Below are 20,841 nucleotides of genomic sequence, written 5' to 3'. Positions count from 1 at the left end.
AATTGTATTTTATTATGTTTTATTTTGATTATTTTATCATTTCCCTTCTACGTTACTTAACCGAAAGAACCAAGAACATGAATGCCTGCAGTCACGAAAGCTTTAAATCGAAATTTACTCTGGCTTTACCACCTGAATGCGAAATTGTAGTTGTCTGTGCATCAGCAAGCCTTCGGTAACACGAAGTTAGTGGACGCTAGAGAGCGCTAGGGAGCCGCGTTCTAATCTCTCACCGTGGTTATCGGTGCGGACAAACGCGTATCGCTATTCTGTTGCTAAAACTTCTCCCCACGCACGCTAGACGACGTCTGCGTCTCGTCCACCTTTTGCTCGCCTCTGACCCCGTTGATGCAGCCCTCGGTACGCGGTGAAAAGTCGGCACAAGTCTGCGCCGTACACCCCAGCGCCGGTCAACGGGACGTGCGCGCCCCCGGGTGAGCTCGTCCTAGAACGGCCAGTGGTGCTAGGCAAGAGCGTAGGCCTCGAACGCCCGCGTAGGCCGCAGCAATATTAACATCTTTAATGTATGAAGATGACATTACGATTGCGGTATTTTCTTCGTGCTGAGCTGTATTAGTGGTTACTAACAATAATACACGTTGTATAAACAGTAATATATCCAATGCCCTTTTATAACAATTACTGTAGTGCAATTGAAATGCGATAATGGCTTGGTAAGATACTATTTTAAACTAAAGGCACCTTTCACAGTCCACTGGCTGTAGCATAAACTTTAACCACCAGTCATTTATCATCATAATGCCACACATTGCTTTGTGGCAGTTGTGTCCATTGGTATCGCCCAAGCCCTGCAAGCTCAGCAGGGGGCATCTCAACCCAGCCAGCATTTAGGAAACGTTTCTGATTTGCAACTAAAATTTTGATTATTTTTTTGTTTGCAAGAGCGAGAAAGCCACGCAATGAAGGCACTTTTGGCGTACGGTGACTCCGATTCAGACGCAGAGGAATATGATACTGGTGAGTGTGGTATAACATCAAAGCACGCACAGAAGGCGTCGTCATCAAGTCTTCAAGTCATTGCTGAGAGCACATCCCACGGCGGTCAGTGTGTCATTGCCACGAAAAGTGGAACTGCCAGCAGCAGCAACAACATCAGCTGGTTGGGACTGACCCCTCTCAACACTGTGAACACCTGGGCACAGCACATTGAGGCACCCAAGCCCTGGACCTCATCTTCCACTCCTTGGCCACTTTTTGCAAAAAAGCAGGCAACTGCTGAGCAGAGAACCCATGGGTCGGAGCACTCCTCCAAGGGGAAACCCATCAATGTTGGCCCTCTCAGGCCTTACGTGCCAAAGAGACAAAGGCTCAGCGAGCAGGACACACGGCCACCTGAATTGCCTTCGCCCGGAGCCTCGCCACTTTTCGGGGCAATTAGACCGTACGTGTCGAAAAGACAGAGATGTGGAGATGCTGGTGACGCTGCAGACCATGGGGGTGGTTCTCAAGATGGGAACACCGGTGGTGGTGGTGGTGGTATTGGTGTGGGCCAGGGTGAGCTCGGTGGAATTGACGGTGGACAAGCCCAAAAGACGAGCAGTGGTGCAGCTGACCACAGAGCACTCATCAGGGGCATCTCGCCAGTGGTTGCCCCTTACCTGGACTGCAAGTATTCGGGCACGCAGTTGACAAGCCGGATCTACATGGAGCTGGCCGGCCACGGTGGGGCGGTGAATGCCCTTCGTTGGTGCCCTGTGCGGACCCAGAGCCACCTGCTGTTGACCGCCTCCATGGACAAAACTGTCAAGGTGTTTCACGCAGTAATCCATGGCTGTGCACGATACATTTGAAGGCTTTGAATTGGACCCCTTCCCCGTGTATGTAGGGGCTGTCCATAAATGACGTCACGCACCTAGGGGGGGGGTCAGACATTTGTGACGATGTGTGACGAGGGGGGGGGGGGGTTGGGAAATGTGGCGTCACATCAAAATGCGCAACTTTAAATAAATATAGACAACACTTAATTAAATTTACTTTTTAATAAATGTTTTATCCTACAACATCAGAGTGCAGCGCCATATTAAATACGCACTACAATGACAATAGTTTAAAGCGATTTGAAGCATTTTTTGTGTGGGGGGGGGCAGAGCTTTGTGACGTCATATTTGAGGGGGGGTCTAACTTTTTGTGACGTCGTGTGACGAAAGGGGGGGGGTCAAAAATCGTCGCGTGACGTCATTTATGGATGGTCCCATACCCCTGTGACCACCAGATCGCTGAAATTAGTCCGATCTCATTAGGTTTGTTGTACTACCATGCACCCGCGTCTCTACACCGCACTTGTCAGCGCAAGTTGGTGAAATCAGGACGCATACACATAGGAGAATTGAAGTCCAGTACAACAATTTATTTATTTTCTCCAATGGCCATATGCATATCAATAGCTCAGTGGGCCTTAGCTGGTAAAATAACAAAAAATTGTTTAGTTTCTGTAGCCTCAAAATATTTATGTCTAAATGTTTTTAAATCATTTTACCGTTTTCGACGTTTACCACTAGATGGCGGCAACTGCAAATGTGTTTAATTGTGAATGCTGGAATGCTGTCGTTTGACGGAAGGGACTTCACAATGTCGCTTATGCAAACGCTATTCTGGTAGGAACCTCCTGGTTACACCAGCCCACAGGGGATTATTGTGTCCGTCCGTCCGTCGTGAATCCAAAAATGGGAGGGGTTGGGGCTGGGTGGAGAGGGGAGGGTGGGGAGGGGCTGGGTGGAGAGGGGAGGGTGGGGAGGGGCTGGGTGGGGAGGGAGGGGCTGGGTGGGGGGTGGGAGGGGTGGGGCTGGGTGGGGAGGGGCTGGTCACCCCGTGGTGCCCTTATAAAACTCAACGTTTAACCTACTCACGCCGGCTTGTGCCCGCCCTCACAGTCGACCATATTTGCGGAATACACGCCGCCGTTGACCCTGGCCATTGACCGAGCAACCCAACGTTCCTACCAGCTCCCTCCGCAGGAATGTGTTGCAGTACATGCTGAACATCACGCCAATCAATAATTGGATCGCACGTTATTATTGATTACACATTGAACCGGGTGTCTTTCATTGGGCACCAATTGACACCGTCTGCTGCAATCAGCCAATGCTCTTCGAAAAGGTGGCCAGAATTCTGCGAGTTAATTTAAGCAAATTATTGTGCACAAGTGCGAGTACAAAAACAATCCAACACTTTCGTCCATAAAACTACATTAAATGGGAAAATATGTATACGTGGCGACGTTTTGGGCAATGTTCCTGCTTCATAGAACATCGAGGTCAGAGAGATGGGCTATGAAGATGGGTGATTGCCAAAAATATCATCAAGTATATATGTGTTTACCCATTTAACGCTTAAGGCAGTGTTTTTGACTAATGTGTTGAGTTTTTTTGTTCCAAGTTGATTTAAGTGATTGAAAAGTAAAGCGAGAGTTTAGTGATGTCCAAAGTACACAAAAAAGATTTCGTGAACAGGGTAGTTTGCTCCATACTGTCTTTTCCCAAGACCTAATTCCACGTTTAAATGACAATTTTTACAAATGTAAACATTCAACCCGCTTGGCTCTTTAGCTGACTTAACAAACGCTCATGTTTGATGTAGTCAAATGGCACCTGTGATGTCGACCGTCTTGTATAATACAATTTACATAAGGTGCGCGAACCTGGCCATTGTAATTGGATGGAGCCAGCTTGCTATGCCACTTTTCAGTGGCTCACCGGTTGCCAAGGGAGAAACGCATTAATTTGTGTTAGCTTCAATTTAACTACTTTCTGTGCAAACGCAGTGGCAATTAAAAAGAAGCGTGCGGTGCAAATTGGACACGCGACGAATGACATTTTGAGAGTTTCATGTTATTCTCTGTTTAATTACCTCCGGATATGCCTCGACAGTGACTCTTGGCAGGGGGCCAGTATATTATGTCCGCATCCCAATGTGCTCTTTGATATTGAGTGGCTCCACACCTATCTGTTATTATTAGTATCACTCCATAGAACCTCAAATAAGTACCTGGTGTGGTGTGTAATCATCGCCACTGGGAAGACAAAGGCGGTCGGGCGTCGTAATGTCCATCAAACCCCTCGTTTGCCGTTCCGGCCTTCATAGGTGCTCGCTAACAGCACTTGCCCCAACAGTCTGTAAAGGCTACATGGGGGATCGTTGTATTTATCTTTGTCTTTTGTTTTGGGGTTGTATAGCAGTTAGCATGCTGTGCATTAACTCATTGGCTATAGTTGTGTAATGTCAGCGGAGTGGGAGACAAAGTTTTTTAGGAGCACCTTCTTTATTAACACCTTCACAGGTTCGCCCTCGCTCTCTCCCTAGTCGTCTAGCCTAGCCTTAACACAACCCTGACCGTGTAACACTGATGGCGCCGGCCAAGACAGCCAACAACTATCCGGCCGCGCAATATCTAGCGAAGACGGGAGCGACGAAGGTGGCGAAGACGACAGCGACGACGAGACGAGTTGACTCCCAGAACCGGCAGCCACGAGCTCCCGCTCTCAGCCGCTTTTATGCTACCCGGTGCGGCCTGGCTCTGCCCTGGCCGCGCTTCTCTTCTCGAACCCACTAGCAGGTTCCAGGGGCTTTTAGATAGGGTCTTCCATGACCCTTGCCCCAGTTCCTCCGCCCTGCCGGCACAACAGTGTATATGCTCACGGCGTATGTACTGCTCGTCCACTGCAGTTGCCGTTTTTGGACAACAGTCGGCACTTTTACACTACATCTGTATTCCTGGCCATGACTAACAACATTGGCAAGGAATATCTGGGCTGGTCCTGCCCTCACATCAGCTATAGATGGATTCCTGGCCATGACTAACAACAGTGGCAAGGGATATGAGGACTGGTCCTACCCTCCCCACCCCTTTACCAACTCGCATTGACCATTCTGGTAAAGCTTGGGTCAAAACACCCCCATTAAAAACATGGCATGGGGAGGCCTTCATCCATTAGTGGTTTGAGAATGGCATGAACTTGGTTATTTTTATTTTATTATTTCCACCGAACCAGTTTGAATTTCATTTATATTTTTTTACAGTTTTATCGCTGTTACCAGACTCGGCTGGCAATTTGGATTTCGTTAATGCACATTTAACCGGGACAGAACTGAAAAGTATCCTAAGGGGGTCTTGAAAAATGATCAGCAATGCATCATTTCCCATAACATGTATCGCAAAACTCGGCAACCACGGCAAAAAATACAACCTACACGAAATGTAGGTGTGGGATTGCGTGGTATGTGGGGTGGTGTACATAACGGCACCTGTGCATTACGGCACCTGTTTTTAAACACTGGATTGAGGTGACATGACCGAGGTTGTGGTGTGCACAGGTGTGGGATGGTGTGGGTCATGGGCTGTGCGTGCAGACCCTGCGGCACCACACTGCTGCAGTGCGGTCTGCACTCTGGATGCCGTGCGGAGGCCGTGTCCTCACCGGCGGGTTTGACTCTGCCACCTGCCTGAGCGACGTGGAGACTGGTGAATAATTATTCTTAGGTTTTTTCGGTAAAGTCACGTACATAAAAAATTACAATTAATAAAAGTAAAATAAAAATAAAATAAAAATCACGTTTCGGAGGCAACGCAAGTTTCTGTCTTCAGGTGGAACCGTCACAGCACGATAGCTGTATCAAGTAAGAGAAATTCCAAGAAAACGGTCCTTGTATATATTCTGATTGAGGGTGGGAGGAGCCAAGGTAGGCCCTGAATATTATTTTTGTGAGGTTCGGTGCGGCTGAAGCACGCTGTTCGGAATGAGCCTTTGTTGTGTAAACTAGGTGCGGCTGATGTAAAGGTGCGTGGTGAATAATTACCGGCTCGCCTGATAATTAGGTTGAGAATTGCCTGTGCCACAAGGCAGACTAATTTACTTGTGCTTTAAAAGGAAAATAAAAAATATGGACTAGATAATGAAACGTTTGTATCTATTTCCAGATGTAATACATTTGCATAGAACATTTATAAACAGATTCTTCCATTTGGTCCTGAGCAGCGTGTACTCAGAAATGGTTCAAAGTTGCTTTGAAGGTCTTGCGATTAGAAGTTTGGGATATGTGTTTCAAGGTATAATGACTATGCACCTCAATTCATATTGTTGCTCCGGGCATTCATAATTGCACTGTTTACTTTTGTTTTCACAAAATTCAATCACGCTCTGTGCTCCGTTGTGTTTCGTAGGTCAAGTGATGGCCAGGATCGACCATGGCTCGCAAATCATGTGTTTGGCCTTGCACCCCTGCCAGCCGAACCTGTTTATCTCAGGAGGCTTCAGCTCTGCAGCAAAAGCCTGGGACTTAAGGACCTGCAAGGTACTGGCAGATCCCATCCCATGTTTCATTGCATATGCACACTAAGCATGGGTTTGAGTCATACTTTTTGAACCCAGTATTTTTTTATCCCTCTTCTTCCTTATCACAAGGGCACATGTGTCTGTTTATTTTTTATCTTTGGCTTTTTCATTCATTCCTCTTAAATTGTCAATACTATTTGCAAGTCAATTTCAATATTTTCCAGATCATTGTTGTTCCTCTATTTTCAATTCCCTGCTTCGCTTTATCCAATCTCAAAGATCAATAATGGCATTAATGCTTTGCAAAACACAATTAAATACCGGTCCATCTTCGTTGCATTCGCTAGCCTCCATTGAATAAAAATGACAATACAGTCACTTCTATTTTAACATTCCGGGATTTTGGTGGTGGCTGCAGAGTTGAGATAACCACACAATTAGGCTGGTGCGTCGAGGTTACATGTGGGCCAGCGTTGGGATCCCCGCTCTGTGAGAAAATTAATCTCCCGAATTTCATCAGTAGTCTCGGCGGGCTGGAGAGTTGTGGAGAGGGCTTTGGGGATACATAAGAACAATCCGTAATTGTTGCAAGGTGAGAATAGTTTTTTTTTGTCCCAAAACATACTTTAGCTGATTAACATAATGAAGATGATTTTCAATTACTAAAATAATAAAATAGGTCAGAGTGAATGTCATTTGGATTCTCCAGAGGTTGTCTCAGCTGCCTTTTTTAAGTTGGAGGGTAAGTGTCCTTGCGAACCCATGAAAGATATAAATTTAGGAGAGCACATATAATGGCTTATTTCCCATTGTCCAAAAGTTTGGAGTAGAGTTGCCCTTTTTTAAATCCTTTATATTAAGTTCGCTTGCTTGCTTGCGTGCTTGCTTGCTTGCTTACGACCGTGCAAATCTTTCGGTCGTTTTTTAACCCACTTCCCGTGATCCAATCGAGCTGACATTTTCCACACAGACTCGTTGTGCGTGACAATTAATTTTCGTGAGAAAAAAATTCCAAAATTTTACACTGTTTAGGGAATTTTTTTTTTATATTTAATTACCAATTGCTTAATGCTAGCAGACAATCATCTGACCCATAGGTGGCAGCCATCTCAAGCCAGAGGACGAGAGGACTCTAGCCGCCACGCATATAAAGGATTTAGAGTGAAAAACTTTGTTTTTACGGGTTAATTTTTATCCTTTGATGTCAACCCCAATATCAGCCAGGTTTGTTTGGCTGAGTGATCTAGAAAATGTTTCTGCACCCAGCACACCACAGCCAGTATGCCTCTCTCTCTCCTTGTCTGCGTCTACCAGAAATGTGACACCTACTCCAGTTTACCAGCAAAAATAATCGATGAGAGATTAATCCCAGGGCTATACGTACTGTGTACTCTTTGACAAAATGCTGACGACCGCTGCTGTTGATGTGTTTCACTCATAGGCACTGCGCGAGTTCCGCGCGCCCTGCCAGCAGGTGCTGGCCATGCTGTTCCTGCGCGGAGGCGACGAGTTCATCTCCAGCACGGACGCTGTCAGCCGCGACTCGCCCGACCGTACGCTCCTCGCTTGGGATCTCGGCACAGGCGCGCGCATCTCTAACCAGATCTTCCACGTGCGTGCCCTTCACCGTACCTCATTACACCTGATGCACTCGATATAACAGCGGTGTATGCAAGTGGTTTTTATTTTCAGGCTTTCATGATGAAATCGTCTAAAATTTCCCCCAATCTCATCAGACCTTGGAAGCTAAGCAGTTCTTGTTATTTTTATTATTTGCACCTGTATACCCAGGAAAGCCTCGCTTTCGCAAGGTCTTGCTAAGTTTCTGCAGTCGGGGATGATGATTACTACTACGTACATTCAAGTTGAGTCATTTGCGGGTAATTTTTTTAAGATTTGGAAATTTGGACCCTGATGCCGGCACATAATGGCCCATTCTTGCAAATGACAGCACAGGACCCATTATGTCCACCGTGAATCAGACACTGCGTATATTTATGAATACACTCGCAGTATTAATCAGGTTGGCCACTGGATTTGAACCATGAACCTGCAACAATGTACAACCTCTAGGCCACGTCAGCAGGTGGATAGTGCTGAGCTGGGTGACCACTCTCTGCATCAGGTGGTTATAGGCTGCCAGGCTATGTGGATAGCAGCAGAAGGTAGCGCAGCAAAATCGATCGTTGTACTGCACTCCTGTTCTCCCTACCTTCACTCGCCCTTCACTGGCCAGTGTGGTGGCGTAAACACGATCCTTACGCTCGCGATATTTCCATCGATCGCATGTGCAAAGATCAATTATTATTTTAGATTCATATATGTTACATGTGATTAGCTCACGTGATTCGAAACAATGCTTAACAAAAAATTGTTTTCTGAATTTAATCGTGAGTGGGAAATTGTGACAATTATTTTTTCTCGTTTGCCCATCTTCTCCATTCAATTACAGATTGAGTGTCTATTGGTGCACAATTAATGATATGTTTAAATGTTCAGCTGCAACAGTGGTGGGCCTAAAGATTGGACTTGAAAATTCAGCACTTGGGTGTCAGTCAGTCTTTAGATTTTTACTGTCTCCCAGAAATCCACACAGGGCAGCATTGCTATGCATGCTGTACATCAGAGAACGGACTGTATAATAAGCTCTAACATCAGAAAGTAAAGGTTTTGTATATTGATGTCATCTCTAATTTTAAATCGATTTGAAAATAAAAAAGCACATTATTTGGTGATGCTGCTGCCTTGGCAGTGGTGCACACGCACAAATTAACCCAAAAAATCAACACATTTGTCAATAACACTATGGCCTTAAAAGGAAAAAAAATGTAATCGTCATCGTTTCGAAACATGGCCCTTTATAGCACGTAACGATTTGAAGGCATTGCTATTAATGCATGTATTGAGATTGTTTTACATAAACAATTAATCAACTATGATCAAGGTCTTTGTATGGTTGCACAGCAATAGAGGCACGGAGACCGAGTAAGATTTAAATGAGGTGAATAACAGGAATACGTTGTCCACGCTGCTTTACCAAACACTGTTGTCATGACACCTCGGGCAGATGCTAATTAGAATGAAGAGTCACCAGGGAGGGCATTTGTCTCTAGATGAGTTTAACCAAGCTATATATATATATATATACCTTCTATCTCCATGACCCTTTTTCTGGTATTAAGATAATAAAAAAACAAGTGAGGCTTTTACCCTTTAAGACAAAACGGGTCCAGCATATAAAACTACTTAAACCAAAATATGAATGCTTTGGAATTTGCAGCACCCTTTTGCCGTTCGCCTTTCGGCGCTCTTATGTCTAGCAACCGGTGAGACAAAGCCATCAAGGAGGCTGCCTCTGGTGTAGGCCAATCATTTGCAAGGACAATATACATTATCAAAGCATATTTGTTTGAATGTTTACCAAAGGTATGGGTGGTTAATGCAGAATTTAGATGCCTTATAATTTGATGTTTAACATCTTAACACCTATATTTTTGCCAGAAAGGGTAAAACCTTTTTTAAAAATCATTATATAAGCCTTCTATTGAAAAAAAGCCTGTCATTCTGCAAACATTCATGAGCTTTACCTGAAGTTAATCAATAATGGTAGTGTGCAATGGTTGACTGTCACATGACTTATTGGTGTGTGGAGTGGGGGGCTTGCCCTAGCTCGTATGATTGAGAAGGCCTTCCGTATATATGAGGATAACATTTCACTGCTATTTTTCCATCTTAAAATGTAGGTAGCTGTAAATCCATCAAAAGATGAATGTAGTTTCATCGATGATTTATAGCTGTTGAGGCAGCCCCGTCGTGCAAATACTTTAATAACGTGTCAAAATGTAATAAGAATTTTCCATTAAATGTTGATGTAAGCACTTAACCCTTCATACATGTAATTGAATTTATTATATTATCCATTTTGTTAATTATATATGCAGTTGATGTTTCATTTTCAATGAATTGATTATATTGATTGTCGACCTCTAAGGAAAAAAAAATCACTTTTTTTTTTATTCTAATCATGGGCCAAAATATCAGCGTTAGCTGTTCAAATGGGAATTGTAAACGATGCAAATGTTATTGTTGATCCATTAACACAATATACATTGCTGTTATATGTGCTCTTCAGGAAGACCATTACAAGGAACTTTACAATCCAATAGAATCTCGAAAAATGCCATTGGCCAATCAGTCCAACTCAAAGATAAGCTAACTCAAACATCCATAATAGAGGTGTTTTTTGAAACAGGTGAACTTCTCCATAAATCTGGCTGTTGCCTGATGAAGCTAGTTGTAAGTAATTACTGGCGAAACGTCGTACTCAGATTGTAAATGTTGTGGCTTGGCTCTCCAACACACCGGTTAGTGCTGTACTAGTGACGAATTGGCACGTTCTGTTTACGTGACAACCCTCACTAGTTGGCTGTGTTGGGTGGTGGCGGGTTTTAACGACACATTTATATATTTACGCGATCTAACCCAAAAACACCTCTATTATGGATGGTATTGTTCGCGAAAACCTACGTGTTAAACCAACTCAAACATGTTTAAATACAATTATTTAAAATATGTGTTTGTGTCAGCATTCCTGTCCCAGCAATCTTGATGTGATTTGGAACAGAGTTCCAGAGGCAGGTGAGCACCTCTGATTAGCACACTTGACGACGTATGTGTGACAGAAGTTCAACATACACACAGCTCACTTTCTGACGTGTCTGTGGCTTTCGATTTAAAGCTTTCGTGACTGCAGGGATTCATCTTCTTGGTTCTTTCGGTAAAGTCACGTAGAAGGAAAATAATAAAATAATAAAATAATAAAACATAATAAAATAATTCTCACGACGTTTCGGCCACAACGCAAGCAGCCGTCTTCAGGTGGAGAACAGGTCTGTCGAGAAGGCAGAGTCATTCAGAGTCATTCAGACTCTGCCTTCTCGACAGACCTGTTCTCCACCTGAAGACGGCTGCTTGCGTTGTGGCCGAAACGTCGTGAGAATTATTTTATTATGTTTCATTTTTATTTTATTATTTTCCTTCTACGTGACTTTACCGAAAGAACCAAGAAGGTGTCTGTGGCTCTTGGTCAAAATGGCACTTAGTCCTGGACCATAGGTGAATAAGGAGCACGCGCTAAGAATGGAACTAGCGAGCGTACATGATTTACTTGCTCGCAAGCTTATTTAACATGCGACTCTCTGGCCGTGGATAACACTGGTCAACACACTTTTTCTGGCATAAGGTATTCCAACGGTTTTAAGGTAATTTTGGGGTGCTGATTCCAAATCTGGCATCAGTTTTTGTCTATCACATCAGGTTTTTGAGATATAAAATATTGCATTTTCAATAAAACTGCAGAAAAAAAAAATGTGGATTTCTACATAAAATGATATTATAAACACACTATCCTAAAAATACAGCACCATATTTTAACACTAAAGCAGTCACTGACTCGCAACAACTTGCAATCATAAGTGACAGAATTAATTTCGGGTAAAATCAATGAAAATGGGTTATGCCGATAGCATAAAAATTAGATGTGATAGAGCAAATCTGAGATCAGATTTGGAATCAGCACCCTGAAATTAGTCTAAAACAGCTGCAAAAGTCCAGGCCAGAATTTATTTATTTTTTTGTTGACCAGTGTAATCAATAATGAACTGTAGGTAGAATGCACAATTTAAACATCAATGCTGCATTTTGCAGGAAGCCAGTGCAATGATCAAAGAGCCGGAGTAATGTGTTGGCATCTCTTGTTGTTAAGAATGGTGATGTTTCATGAACTATCCCCCCCACCTTACCCCTGGCCTGGCCTGTGTGGACAGGGGTTAGGTGGACATCTGTGAAAAAAGCAACTTCATAGCTCATGGGATCCCTCCAGTATAAATACATATTTTGATTCTGACAGGAAAGATACACGTGTCCCAGCCTCTGCCTCCACCCGCGCGAGCCGGTGTTTGCGGCGCAAACCAACGGCAACTACATCGCGGTGTTCTCCGCGCAGCGACCGTACAGCATGGACAAGAAGAAGCGCTTCGAAGGCCACACGGTTAGTTCTCTGGCTGGGGTGTGGGGGTCGTAGGTCAAAGGGCAAGGTGAATTTGGCGAAAGGGACATCGGTGTTCCTTGCGAGTCTCTTTCCTGCGTGAAGACATTGCTACTGCGTTGCTGTAATTTGTACGATTGTGTTAACTGCGTTTGGTGAATTGTCACTATACGCTGGCTGCAATTTAATTCTGCAATTGATTATTCTGGTGTCGTCTTTACTCTCTCATTTATATCATTGCTCATGTTTTTTTTTCTCATTTGACTTTTTCATGCCATTAGCCAATATGTTTCATTTACATATCACACTATTTGCATAAAATTTGCATAAGTATTGTACAAATTACACACAACATCAAGATGCATGTATCAATCGATCATAGGCATTTACATATACCAAATAAACGACAATTCACCAGAAATCACCAATTAATGAAGATAACCAACTGTATATTTTTATCGCCCAATTCATTCATAAATGAATAAAAAAACTAATTTCAGACTAGGTCAAAATCACAACAAGCCCGGTAATAATCCCCTGCTTAGTATTCCAACGCTATCTCGGCCACGTCTTTTCTAATAATTTGCTGGCAATTTGGTGTCAAGGATGCATACTTGCCATGCTCGGCTTAACATATTAGCAAGCCGGCTGAGCAGGTATTTAAATTTTAATTGAACTGGACAGGTCTTTAGCGCGGGCCAGGATGTAGCCGCACAAACTGATAAATACTCGATGGCAGGCGTGGGACGTGCGGCCTCTTATCTTTAATGAGAATCATTCTCGCCAGAAATGAGTAAGAGTGATTGACGAGGCCCAGGTGCGCTGGAGGTAGTTATCGCGCGATGGGCTGTCACCCAGCGCAGTCATGTTGCCGTTGTCACGGTCAGACACTTTTAATGGATTGCACAGTCTACCTTTAAACCATCGCTTTGGGAATATTATTTAAGGACCTCTTTGCCTCTGTCGGTGACCATAACAACTGTGGAACTTATATTTTCCCCGCGTTTTGTTTTTTGTTTACGTAAAACTGCAGTGCTTGTGCGTGTACAGTAATAGCTCGATGTACGAAGTCGATGCGTTCCTTGAGCTTCGCCCGGATAATGAGTTATATTGAATAACTTATAACATTAGTACATGAGGATGCGTTCCCACCCTTCGTAACTTACAATTTCACACTATAAACCCTTCATAACTTACCATTCATATTATAAATAAAGACAATTTACATTGAAAGTAATATTATATTTTATACTCTACATGATTAAAATAAAATAAAAAACTGACAAATAAAAGAAACATTGTGGAGAAACATAATTATATTCTTAATTATAGAGCACTATAGATCCGGTCTTGCCAACCCAGACTGACCTGCATGACGGTTGAACAACCCCCGTAACCAACATGTCCTGGGGTGGTGGTGGCCTTCATCCATTAGTGGATTGACAAAGGGCTGTATATTTTCTCTGATGGGTTTTGGATTTTTCCTGAATGTCTGAGAGACGCATGAGACATCGTACTGAATAACGCATGGTATAACCCAATAGCAGAATCTGAATATTTATTTCCACTGGAGGAATCTGAAGAGCTCTTTTTCTCGAGATGTTCAAGTACAGCATAGAGCTACACAGCAGAAAAACTGCAGCAACTTTTTATTTCGATGTTAGTGTTTATGAACAAGAATTTTGTTTGGTTGTTATGATTCATGCGTGCACAACAGTAAACCAGCAACCAAACAAATTAAAAATAGACGCACACGCCACGCAGAATCAGCAAGTTACTTTTTACACGCCTGCCATTTGCACGCATTAGGTCAACCACAGGACGACTAAGGCGTAGAGTGGTGGGTGTTGCTGGGGAGGTTTAATTTTCACGAGGTTGATGGGGTTGGGTCTGAACGTTTTTTAACGCACATGGTTGAGTACAGAAAGGGGGCGGGGGGGTTGGGGGGGGGGTGCAGGTTGAGAGGACGGTGGGAGGCAGAGAGCGAAGCGCACAAGATAGCCCTTGTACACCTCTCGCCCGCGCAGAGACACGGGAGACGCTCGGAAACTCGGAAGCTCTCGTGAGCCGCGCGATGAGCCCCGTGATTAAGAAAGCCGCCGCCGCCATTAGCGTGACGGATGGGCGCGACAGGGACTTTGGGTGCTCGGTTATTCTGGCTACCGTCGTGATTGATGGCTCCCTTCGTACGCAAGAGAACAGTTCTGTATCATCCTCCCAGGCTCTCTGGCTCGCTCCGACTCCCCCCGCCCTACCCTCGCCCGCCTCCGCCGCAGAGTCCCCGCTTGCCTAATTGTGTTACCCCCTGCAGTGAAATGTAATATGTAAAATAAGAATTGTAAATGCACACGAAAATATAGAATTGTTTTTTTGTTGTCGCTGCTGATGCTGCTGCTGCTGCACGAGCCGCGCCACTTTTTTTCTGTTGTAGGGTGCTAGAGAAGTGTTGCGATGATCCGAATGGTTTAAGCGGTTTCGGGAATTGCGAGGGTCGTTGCCATTCAAGGGTAGCTCCACATTTTAGTGGAGCTGAAAAAGAGGATTACGCGCTCATCCAAAAGGAAATTAAATATTCATTAAAGTCTTGCACTTGGCTTGGGGGAAATAGATTTTGCCCTTTGAAAAATAAGCCTTTTAAGAGAATTAAATTGTGGCTTGGTAGACTTTTGAAATATAAATACACAGTGTGACCCAAAAGTCAGGGCACTATCGAGTTATTTCATTTCTTTTAATGCTGGCATTAAAACATTTAATTGTTTTAAGTTAATATTTGATCTATTATCATTATTAACATATACATATATATATTTCTTCCTTTTCAGGTGACATTTACAAATGGAATTTTAAGTGACTAATGACGAACGAGTTCAATCCGTTTTTATGTATGCAAAAGAAGGCAGCTGTAATCTTCTTTTTTAAGTCCTGCATTTATGTCAAAAGAGAATTCATGCATGCATTAATGTTCATGGAAGGCAGCTTGAATATTTGTTAAAATAAATGAAATCGCTTTATGTGAGTTGTTAAAATAAACATAATCACCCTACGTCCTCACTTTCGGACCACTGTGTGTATAAAGTCACGTGTTATAATTTTCCACTTGTTCATGATACCTAAAGAACTAGGCAAGGGCCAAAGTTCTTACAATGTTACCACAAATTAAATTGCTGATTGCTTGAAATTTGACATAAATGTGAAATGGACCAAAAAATGGAATTCATTCATCCAAATTATAGCAGCGTGCAACAATTCTAGGGTGTTGTCTTCGTCTATAGAGTTAGAGTCCAGAGGTTGGCGGTTCGATTCACTCTCCCGCCGTGGCAGTTGAAACAATCCCCAAATATCTTAAATGTCTGTCCGCCTCAGAGGTCGCAACCGGGTACCCGATACCCGTACCCTACCCGATACCCGGCTACCCATACCCGGCCGGGTACGGGTACCCGTTGCGACCCTGGTACGGCCGGGTACGGGTACGGGTACCCGTTTGCGACCCTGGTGCGGCCAGGTACGGGTACACGTAAGGAATCAAAACCCGTTTGCGACCTCTGGTCCGCCTTGAAGTATAAATAGATTACACCACAGTTGGTGATAGCAGGTTGCTTGTGGTGGGGTAAACTGTGGGTACTCCCACCTTCTTCCACAATTCCTGGCCAGCATGGAAGGAGGCCTTTCCGCCAGCAGTGGCATGAGCTAGTCATTGAAGGGTTGAACCTTTACGCATTCGTTTAGAAAGTATCGCGCACTGGGAATATTAAATGTGACGCCTTGTTGGGTTCAATCTTGTGTTCGTGTTTCTGTCAGCTTTGGGGCCATATGACATTAAATAAATAAAATAATTCAGTTGATTTCATTGGGCGTGCAGTCCCACACGAATGTAAAGGAAAACACCTCGAAGTGGTGGAATGTCTGAAAGTTGCCAATTGTATATTTGCCAACAGAGGCATTTGGTGTCGAATCTACGAATGAAATCTGTTTAGGTGGCACTGCGGCAGAGCACCCAACTATCTTCAGAAGGTCACGGGTGTCAAATTCTAGATGTGTGACTCAACTCGTTCCATCATTCCTCCAGGGTGGATAAACGTGATACGTAATGAATGAGCCTTTAGGAGTGTTTTCACTTCCCCCCTGTTATGGATGGACAGACATATCTAATTGAATAACACTTTCAACGTGAGAAAGTGTTACTAAAAAGACACGTTTAAACATTTGTCAATTAAAAGCAACACTTTGCGTCCTCCCCCCGGTGGGTTTTCTGGTCGCACCGCGCGTTGTTCAGCGCGGCGTTCAACATTTCGCTCCATGCGGTTGGAGCTTCGGTAGTCGAAGGTGCTGCTCTCCAGCATGTGTTTGTCTTCGTCGGCACGATTTCATCGGCAGAGCAGACCTGAAGATGGAGCAAAGCGCGCGGACATCGAGCCGAACAACGACACGTGGGGCGCTACCCGAAAACACAGACCGTGGAGACGCCACAGCGCAACCGCGTAATAAAACATTTGCATTCTCGCCCGTCGCGTGCCAGGTGGAGGGCTACGGCGTGGCGTGCGAGTACTCTCGCGATGGCTCCCTGCTGGGCACGGGCAGCGCCGACGGTTCCGCTCGCTTCTACTGCCCACGCTCGGGGCGCCTGCTGGCGTCGCTGGCGGCGCACGCCGGCGGGCCCTGCCTGGGCGCCACCTTCCACCCCGTGCTGCCCCGCACGCTCGCCACCGCCGGATGGGATGGCGGTGTTCGCGTCTGGAACTGAGACGGTGGGGAGAGAGAGAGGGAGGGAGGCGGCCGGACGGATGGCGGTGCAGCAGTGAATTCTTTATTTATTTGTTTGTTTTTATCCATGCGGAGCGCTGCCTGAGTGTTGTCCTCTTGCGCGGACCGTGGGTTTTTTTCCGACCACTACAAGTTCATCCTGTGTGCGAAATTGGCCGAACATCCCAATTCAGAACCCGACCTGAAGGAGAGTCCTGAGCCTCCGTGAGGCTGTTCTGGATAAAGAATTTGACACCTGTGACGTTCTGAAGCTAGTTGGACGCTCTGCCATAGTACTACCCAACGAGATTTCATTTACAGCTCTGACACCAATTGCCTCTGTTGGCAAATATACAATTGGCAACTTTCAGACATTCCACCAGTTAGAGGTGTTTTCGTTTACATTCGTGTGGGACATCACGTCCAATTAATTCAACTTCTTTTTTTTATGGCTCCAAAGCTGAAACAAACAAAACGCAGGATTCATGTCAACGAAGCGTCATATTTAATATGCATAGTGCGCGATGCTTTGCAAAGAATGGGCAAAGGTGCAGACCTGCAATTTATTTCTCAATCCACCGCTGGTGGAAGAGCCTCCACCAGAGGGAGCTCTGGAAAGCGCCTTCTCGTTGGGCACTCTTGGCCTTCTGTGCCATGCTGCTGGAAGAGGTGGAAAGTGCCCACACGGATAAAGGCGGAACGGTGACGGCGCATACTAACGGGACATGAAAGTGATGATGAGCAATCTGAGATCCTTGCGTTCACGATTACCCGACTTTGTTGCATTTCAGAAGTAATCCTGTCAATGATATGTTATCAAGCAATATCTGAACAAGTGTCTACAAGTGAAATGCAATCTTACATGTTGCCAATTTCACGAATAAACGTATATAACTCATTTTTAAGGTTCTTTGTGAATTATGCGTGCTGACAAGCAGATCATTGATTAGATTATTATTGCTAAGATGTATTCCTGGATAGGTACATTTGCTAGAAAAAGTAGCTTGTAATAAATGCTCCGACCGTGTGCTAATCTGCAAGCTGAGTGAACAGATGGATGCTATTGTGTTGGATGCTGCTGGTTTAATGTTATTGTTTCACTGCTTTAGGATAACGATTGTGAAGCCGTTAGGGGATGGATGATGACAGAAGGATCGGCTGCACAGAATGTGTGATGGTCTCCAAGATAGGTTTCTTACACCGTGTATATTCATGTGCACGTGACGATTATTTGAATCAGTCTTAGGCCTCCCCTAGGTCCATCAGCCTCAAATGAGTACCTGATGCAGTGTGTAAATATCGCCACTGTGGAGACAAAGGCGGCCGGGCGTGGTGCTGGCCGCCCACCCCCTCGTGTGCTGTGCCGGCCTTCAAAGGTGCTCGCTAACAGCACTTGCCCCAAAAGTCTGTTAAGGCTATGCGGGGGATCTTTGTCTTTGTTGCATAGCACTGTGCACAGTAGTTGGCACATTGCACTATGGAACATGGTGACCTGATTTTGATTCAACCTAATTATTTAGTGATGCTCCTGCTGCGTTGGCAGTGGTGCACAAGCGCAAAGAGCAAAAAACAACGAAACACATTTGTCACTAACACTGCCTTAAAATACAAAAATATATAAATAATATGCGACATTCTATGAAGAAGGGCTGTTGCCCAAAACGTCATGCATGGTTCTCTTTTTAAAGCAGTGTTATTGGCAAATGCTTTGTTTTCATTCCGGGGCTTGATTAGCATTTTTGGCGAATTATATCTGAACTTTCCTTGACCTCCCCCTGGGAGTCAACTTAAGGGAGGTGGCACAGTGGCCCAGCGGTAGCGTATTTGCCGCTTGTTGCAGATGTTCAATTCTATAAATATTGTAAAGCTCATTGGACAGCCTGGAAACAAGCAACCGTGACCCATCATGAACAACGATCTCCAGCGACAGTGGGGGCAGCTGGAGCAGCACCAACAAACTCTTAAGAGCAGCCAGGGACGCTGAGTCCATGGGCATCCTGAAGTGCCATTCTGGGCCGGTCTTAATAGAGTAGAACCTCGGAGATCGAACGCACCAGAACTCGAACAAATCGGTGTTCGAACGATATTTCCGAACATTTTTAGCCCCGGAAACCGAACGAAATTCAGAGGTCGAACGGGCAATCGCGACTTGAAAGAACCTGTACGGCTGAGACGCGTATGGCCCAGCGTGCATCATGCTTGCCCAGACAAAGGTTTTACCATGTGAGAGGCTCAGTTAACGCGTAGCTCTCACCCAGTGCAGACCCGCAAAACATCGTTCTTTAACTTTTTCGTTAATTTCCTTTATTTTAGTGTTTTTTGGTGTTTATACATACACAATGTCTCCTAAGAAGGTTAGTGGTAGTGATAAGCCAATGATAATACAATGTGTCATTTTCGAAACATCCTAAAACGGAGGCAGAAACAAACCTCTTTAGATAAGGTTTTAGTCAGAAAGAGTTCAAGTGACTCACAGTTAGTGGCAGAAAAGAGGCACAAAAGAGAAAGAACCCCAGAAGGGCAGTTACCCGACGTTATTATGGAAGGGGACTCCCAAACAATAACACCACCACCACCTCCTCCTCCTCACCACCTTCCACTCAAGCCATCAACTCTCCTTACTACAGGTAAAGTGAAGTTCAATGTTCATTTATTTCATTTATTCCATATTTATTCATTTATTCAATTTTTTATGCTTTTATACATGTTATTACTGTAAACTTGTAAAATGCTTTATAATGAGAGATTTCTTGTGTCTGGGACCAATTAATGTATTTTACATTCATTCTTATGGGGAAAATTAATTCGCTGTTCGAACAAATCGGTGTTCGAATGGCCTTCTGGAACGAATTAAGTTCGATCTCTGGGGTACCACTGGAGATGCTCGCTAACAGCACTCGTTCCAGTCGTCCATGCAGGCTGTAACAAGTGGGATCTTTGTGTGTGAATATCTACGCTTTTATGTGAATAAAATACCAGTGTTTATGATTTTATGCAGGCAAAATGAAAAAAATAATTGGCACAATATATCCTGCCACTACACGCACTGCAATGCTGCACTGCTCTTTTATGAGGGTTGCCTGACCGTGCAGTCGTGTTGGCTGAATTTCTGTGCCCTGAGCTAATGCTCAATTCAGAAAACGATCTTTGTCCGGGCGCAGTGCAAATTCTGTGATTTACATCATCTCATTTACTGGGGAAAATGCAGCGATTTCCGTCCCTTGAATGGGCCACAGTGGCAAGGCTACAGTGGTGGTGCTACAAATAAAAGCTAAAATAGCAAAAGCGTTGACCCACAAGTAGCTCAAGGGGACCTATATTCATGAAAACTTTAGGGGTGAACCAAAAGTACATTGAAATGCCTGTGAACATGAATGCCAACCCCATCATTGCATCTTGTTGACATCTGTCTCATTATCTCCCTTATGTCATCTTGCTACATCTATTATTTATTGTTCAAAGCCTACGTGTTAAATCTATCACTTATGTGTCTAGATAAATATATTCTGTCATCTCTGCCCAGGACCCCCCCCCCCCCCACACCAAAGGGCCAGCACCACCAATGCAGGACTCAATGGACCTTAAGTAATTAAATCGTGGCACAACTGCTGTGCACGGGCGGGCGGGCAACCTAGCGTATGGGGCGTTGAGAATGCCGCGTGATTCCATTCAGCAAATGACGAGAAAAAACATGGGTGGAGTTTGCGTGGGGGGGGGGGGGCAAAATGGAGGAAAGCCCCCCTCCCCAAAACTGGACACCTTTAT

General features: G+C 44.6%; 1 protein-coding gene across 1 annotated transcript; it reads left to right on the top strand.

The window, feature by feature from the left end:
* Positions 1–236: 236 nt before the first annotated feature.
* On the top strand, positions 237–17,974 carry LOC133352645 (WD repeat-containing protein 25-like). Its single transcript, XM_061568414.1, has 7 exons — positions 237–434; positions 904–1,769; positions 5,332–5,479; positions 6,179–6,309; positions 7,732–7,902; positions 12,199–12,339; positions 16,853–17,974. The coding sequence occupies exons 2-7, from the start codon at positions 921–923 to the stop codon at positions 17,075–17,077; spliced, it is 1,665 nt and encodes a 554-aa protein (XP_061424398.1). The 5' UTR covers positions 237–434; positions 904–920; the 3' UTR covers positions 17,078–17,974.
* The last annotated feature ends 2,867 nt before the right edge of the window (positions 17,975–20,841 follow it).

Source organism: Lethenteron reissneri, chromosome 41 (assembly GCF_015708825.2).
Source record: "Lethenteron reissneri isolate LAM-NWPU_2019-01 chromosome 41, ASM1570882v1, whole genome shotgun sequence".
NCBI lineage: Eukaryota > Metazoa > Chordata > Hyperoartia > Petromyzontiformes > Petromyzontidae > Lethenteron > Lethenteron reissneri.
The sequence above is the reverse complement of the archived record's forward strand: the minus strand, read 5'-3'. Positions and strand labels throughout refer to the sequence as shown.

Bases quoted from the DNA above. Each gene is read 5' to 3' on its own strand.
- LOC133352645 (XM_061568414.1), top strand. From the start codon at position 921: ATGAAGGCACTTTTGGCGTACGGTGACTCCGATTCAGACGCAGAGGAA. The intron at 1,770-5,331 runs GTGTTTCACGCA...TGGTGTGCACAG, and splicing joins CCATGGACAAAACTGTCAAG to GTGTGGGATGGTGTGGGTCA. The intron at 5,480-6,178 runs GTGAATAATTAT...TGTGTTTCGTAG, and splicing joins CCTGAGCGACGTGGAGACTG to GTCAAGTGATGGCCAGGATC.